General features: G+C 32.7%; 1 protein-coding gene across 1 annotated transcript in view; it reads right to left on the bottom strand.

Annotated features, from left to right (window-relative positions):
- LOC109586508 (uncharacterized) overlaps positions 1-1,575 on the bottom strand; it is an 11,672-nt gene extending 10,097 nt beyond the window's left edge. The window contains exons 1-2 of the mRNA XM_020002704.1: positions 1,515-1,575; positions 1-163 (exon numbers count right to left, since the gene is read on the bottom strand). Of these exons, the coding sequence (XP_019858263.1) occupies positions 1-163; positions 1,515-1,568 (217 nt within the window). The 5' untranslated portion in view covers positions 1,569-1,575. The remainder of the gene's footprint in view (positions 164-1,514) is intronic.
- Between the last annotated feature and the right edge of the window lie 13 nt (positions 1,576-1,588).

Genomic DNA, 1,588 nt, shown 5'->3' with positions numbered 1-1,588 from the left:
ATAATATCTGTACAATTCCATTGATGGCACAAAATGGCTGAGGTAACATGATTAGAAAAGGAAAGAAAAGCTCCACAATGTGATTACCCATTGTTTCAATATTGTGTATAATCTCAGGACTTTGATGAAGATAATAACTGAAAGGATTAGGAACAGGTTGAGTCTGAAATAAACATAAAGAAACGAAATTAAGAGTGAAACACCAGCATTAGTCGTACATACATGTACATGCATAAGGCATTTTCAGAAATTGGGCCCTTTTATACACATTTACATGTACATACATCAAAACAATATAGTTGGAATTGAGGCTGCCCCATTCCTCAGTGGTTGGTACATGTAGTTTACTTCTCTACAATCAACTATGTACATTGTACATGTATAGCTGAAACAACTTAGCATAAATCAGCTCAAACTTTCTACACAGCATAAGGACATCAATATGTATCAGAAAATGTAATAAAAATGGGGGGGGGGGGTAACTTCGGAACCAATTTTTGGAAGAAACCGTGAGCTATAGTACAGGGTAATTTTCGAAAATTGGCCAATTTTTTAAAATGGCCATAACTCAAAAATTTTTAGTCGGAATTACTTTAAACTTCCTACACAGCATAAGGACATCAATATGTATCAAAAAATGTAATAAAAATTGGGGTGATTTCGGAGCCACTTTTTGGGAAAAAAACCATGGGCTATAGTACAGGGTAATTTTCAAAAAATGGCCATAACTCAAAAATTTTTAGTCGGAATCACTTCAAACTTTCTACACAGCATAAGGACATCAATATGTATCAAAAAATGTAATAAAAATTTGGGGAGACTTTGGAGCCATTTTTTGGAAAAGTCATGGGCTATAGTACAGGGTATTTTTCGAAAATTGGCCAATTTTTTAAAATGGCTATAACTCAAAATGTTTTAGTTGGAATCACTTCAAACTTTCTACACAGCATAAGGACATCAATATGTTTTTTAAAATGTAATAAAAATTTGGGGTGATTTTAGAGCCATTTTTTGGAAAAAATCATGGGCTATAGTACAGGGTAATTTTCGAAAATTGGTCAAATTATTTAAATGGCCATAACTCAAAAATTTTTAGGCGGAATCACTTCAAACTTTCTATACAGTATAATGAGATCAATACATGTAGGTATCAAAAAATATAATAAAAATTTTGGGTGATTTCGGAGCCATTTTTTGGAAAAAACCATGGGTTACGTTACATGGTAATTTTCAAAAATTGGCCGATTTTTTAAATGGCCATAAGTAAAATATTTAGGTGGAAATACTTCAAACTTTCTACATGGCATAAGGACATCAATATGTATCAAAAATGTAATAAAAATTTGGGGAGATTCGGAGCCATTTTCTTAAAAAGCATGGATGCCTATACAGCACTAACAATGAAATCTAACGGCAACTTATGCTGATTATAAATCAATCTCAGATCACCAATGTCAAACTGAAACTCCACCACATTAAAGCATCACACACTATACAATATACAATGTACAAACCTCATAATGATAGTTCATACAAGTCAAGTCCCTCCAACAGCTATCACCTCTCATCTTTATCAAACCCTAAAGAA

Source organism: Amphimedon queenslandica, unplaced genomic scaffold, assembly GCF_000090795.2.
Source record: "Amphimedon queenslandica unplaced genomic scaffold, v1.1 AMPQUscaffold_12855, whole genome shotgun sequence".
Taxonomy (NCBI): Eukaryota; Metazoa; Porifera; class Demospongiae; order Haplosclerida; family Niphatidae; genus Amphimedon; species Amphimedon queenslandica.
This window is presented reverse-complemented; position numbering and strand designations above follow the sequence as displayed.